General features: G+C 53.3%; 1 protein-coding gene across 1 annotated transcript in view; it reads right to left on the bottom strand.

The window, feature by feature from the left end:
- LOC107103488 (laminin subunit beta-1-like) overlaps window positions 1-2107 on the bottom strand; it is a gene marked incomplete at its 3' end in the record, with an annotated part of 70399 nt that overhangs the window by 20032 nt on the left and 48260 nt on the right. The window contains exons 14-16 of the mRNA XM_015403212.1: window positions 1857-1997; window positions 1352-1513; window positions 1124-1245 (exon numbers count right to left, since the gene is read on the bottom strand). Of these exons, the coding sequence (XP_015258698.1) occupies window positions 1124-1245; window positions 1352-1513; window positions 1857-1997 (425 nt within the window). The remainder of the gene's footprint in view (window positions 1-1123; window positions 1246-1351; window positions 1514-1856; window positions 1998-2107) is intronic.

Here is a 2107-nt window from a genome sequence, read left to right as displayed (position 1 = left end):
GGGTGCATCGGGCCCCCCCAAACATCTGGGTGCATCGGGCCCCCCTGAACATCTGGGTGCATCAGCCACCCCCAAAGATCTGGGTGCATCAGCCCCCCCAAACATCTGGGTGCATCGGGCCCCCCTGAACATCACCCCCCCAAGCATCTGGGTGCATTGGGCCTCCCTGAACATCAACCCCCCCCAAACATCTGGGTGCATCACCCCCCCTAAACATCTGGGTGCATCAAGCCGCCCCTGAACATCTGGCACCATCAGCCCCCCCAAACATATGGGTGCATCAGCCCCCCCTGAACATCTGGGTGCATCAAGCCGCCCCTGAACATCTGGCACCATCAGCCCCCCCAAACATATGGGTGCATCAGGCCCCCCTGAACATCTGGGTGCATCAGCCACCCCCAAAGATCTGGGTGCATCAGCCCCCCCAAACATCTGGGTGCATCAGGCGCCATCCTAACATCTTTAACCATAGAATCTCCTCCTTTAGAGCAAACCGGGACCAAATCTGATTCCTTGTTAGTCTGAGCCCACCTGGTGCCTCTGATTCTGTGCAGGTGGTGGAATATTCATGCATCCTCATGCTCCATAGAGCAGACAGAAAACTTTGGCTCTGATTGGGCTTCAGTAGTCATGTGACCAAATATAAAGCTGATTCTGTTTATCTATTATTTTTGGCATCTTTTGCTCCAGAAGCCAAAGGAAGTCCTTCTATGGGTGAAGCTCCTTCTCTTCTAGCTGCGATCCAGTGGTTCCACCTCTAGTTATGAATAAAGATGGGTGTGGACGTCCAGCTGGTCTTTAGAAGAAAAAGGTAAACTTTTCCAAATGTATGCACACAAAAAAAAATGAAACAAAGGCCCAAGTGAGTCTGTGCAGACAAACAGGACCTGGGCCCCATAGGTCCACATAGACTCCATGAACCTGGAGCCGAGGTGAAGGTTTATCTTCAGATCACAGCCTTCTCTGTTTGCTCTGCAGGTTTTCACAAGCTGACGTCCTCCTAAACCCAAGTTCTCCAAACGCTGCAGTTTATTTAACATCCTGTCCCTCACAGCTCCAACAGGATGGGGCAGGTTTAACGGACAGCTGTGAGGCAATATCTGAAACCCCCCTCCTCCCCTACCTGTTGCTGTGCAGCAGCGTTTCTGTGTAGAGCTGCTCAGTTGGTAGAAGGTTTCCACATCGGAGGCTGGTGGGCAGATCCATGGAGGTGATGCTCACCACAGCCTCCCAGTCCTCTGTGGACTGAATAAAGACAGACACAGTGAGACAAACTGGGACAGACAGACTGGGAAAGAGAGAGAGGGTGGGGTATCGGGGGCCATCTCTCACAGCCCAAACCTGAACGCACCTCGGCCTCGTATCGGATCAGCACCCTGTACTCCATGGCGTAGGGGATGTTGTCGATGGTGAACACCAAGCCGGCGCCGTCTTTGACACGAACGAAGCCAGGCCCGGTCCAGGTGGCGCTGGAGCTGGGAGCGTGGGTCCGGTGTACCGTGGTGACATCCGGCTGAGAGGAAAGCAGACATGTTAGCAGGTATGACTCGCCGGAGGTTCTGGAGGTTCTGTTTAGGACTGACCAACAGAAACAGAAATGATGTTGAGCATAAAAACCAGAAAAGAGTCTGTCTGTGTTCGGCTCCCTGATCATTATATCCCTGCTGAAAACGCACTACTTCCTGTTTGCCTATGACCTCAGCTCTGACCTCAGACCAGCATGTGGAGGAGTTCCAGAGCAGCTTTAACCTTTTCAATGACTTCTACCATCCTGCAGACTGAAACCTTGATTATTTGCTGAGTAACCATGGATGCAGGCTGTCTTCATTTGGTTAGACAGACAGTAAGAGGCCTACGGTCTGCTGGAGCTGCCGGATGCGTCTCAGTGCCGCCTGGTACTGCTGCAGGCTTGAAATGCGTCGGTGCCGCCGATGCCTCCTGGCCTGGTTGCTGAGATGCTGGATGCAGTCGTCTGCTGCCTGCGGACGGACCGGGCCCTGAGGGCGGGACAGAGGACACTCCCATCAGTGAGCTCAGAGCGTGGAGGAGCTTTCTAAAGGGAACTGAGGGGAAATGTCATGTTACCAGTTAGTGTTTATAAATTATG

This window comes from Cyprinodon variegatus, unplaced genomic scaffold, assembly GCF_000732505.1.
Source record: "Cyprinodon variegatus isolate N-32 unplaced genomic scaffold, C_variegatus-1.0 Scaffold1461, whole genome shotgun sequence".
NCBI lineage: Eukaryota > Metazoa > Chordata > Actinopteri > Cyprinodontiformes > Cyprinodontidae > Cyprinodon > Cyprinodon variegatus.
Note: the sequence above shows the minus strand (reverse complement) of the source record. Positions and strands in the feature narration are given on the sequence as shown.